Raw genomic sequence first — 943 nt, 5'->3', positions numbered from 1 at the left:
TCACTTCATCACTATCTAGAAATCACTTCTTCACTTCATCACTATCCAAAAATCACTTCATCTTTGTTGAATTCCAAGATCGTTCATATATCTGTAAGAAATCACTTTATCTCCTTTTTTAATTCTANTCTATTCTCTTTTCCAAAAATCACTTCTTCACTTTACCACTTTCACACAATCACACCACACCATGACTCTAATATAAAAGCTTAAAAATTAATTATCCAGACATTGTGCCACAACATTGCCGTTTCACGATGCAGATCTTCGTGAAAACCCTAACGGGGAAAACCATCACCCTCGAAGTTGAATCCTCCGATACCATCGACAATGTCAAGGCCAAGATCCAAGACAAGGAAGGAATCCCACCGGACCAGCAGCGTCTCATCTTCGCCGGAAAACAGCTTGAAGACGGTCGCACCCTCGCCGACTACAACATCCAGAAGGAATCAACCCTCCACCTTGTCCTCCGCCTCCGTGGTGGCGCCAAGAAGCGTAAGAAGAAGACCTATACCAAGCCAAAGAAGATCAAGCACAAGCATAAGAAGGTGAAGCTCGCGTTGCTGCAGTTCTATAAGGTTGATGATTCTGGAAAGGTTCAGAGGCTTAGGAAGGAGTGTCCTAATGCTGAGCGTCACTTTCTTCTTTTTTCATGTACAGTTTAGTTCTCTTCAAATTATTGAATCATTTTCTTCTTATTGCGATGATTATTGATTTCTGATTTTTACTTTGTAAGTTGTTGTTGATGCAAGGCTGAGTTCAGAGAAAAGTTAAAAAAGGAGAATCCAAACAACAAATCTGTCGCCACTGTGAGTGATTTGGTTTTGTGTTACTTTACATTTTTTCCCTGAAATTTAGAAGTTTATTTTCAAATGTAGTTACATTTTTTACTAGTGTTCACATAGTATTGTTGTAATAAGGAGATAGCCAAACAATTTGAGTG

At 39.1% G+C, this 943-nt stretch overlaps 1 protein-coding gene across 1 annotated transcript; it reads left to right on the top strand.

Annotated features, from left to right (window-relative positions):
* Positions 216-665, top strand: LOC109342367 (ubiquitin-like). Its single transcript, XM_019580363.1, has one exon. It carries the CDS (start codon positions 258-260, stop codon positions 663-665), a length of 408 nt encoding a protein of 135 aa, XP_019435908.1. The 5' UTR covers positions 216-257.

This window comes from Lupinus angustifolius, chromosome LG03 (genome assembly GCF_001865875.1).
Source record: "Lupinus angustifolius cultivar Tanjil chromosome LG03, LupAngTanjil_v1.0, whole genome shotgun sequence".
NCBI lineage: Eukaryota > Viridiplantae > Streptophyta > Magnoliopsida > Fabales > Fabaceae > Lupinus > Lupinus angustifolius.
The sequence above is the reverse complement of the archived record's forward strand: the minus strand, read 5'-3'. Positions and strand labels throughout refer to the sequence as shown.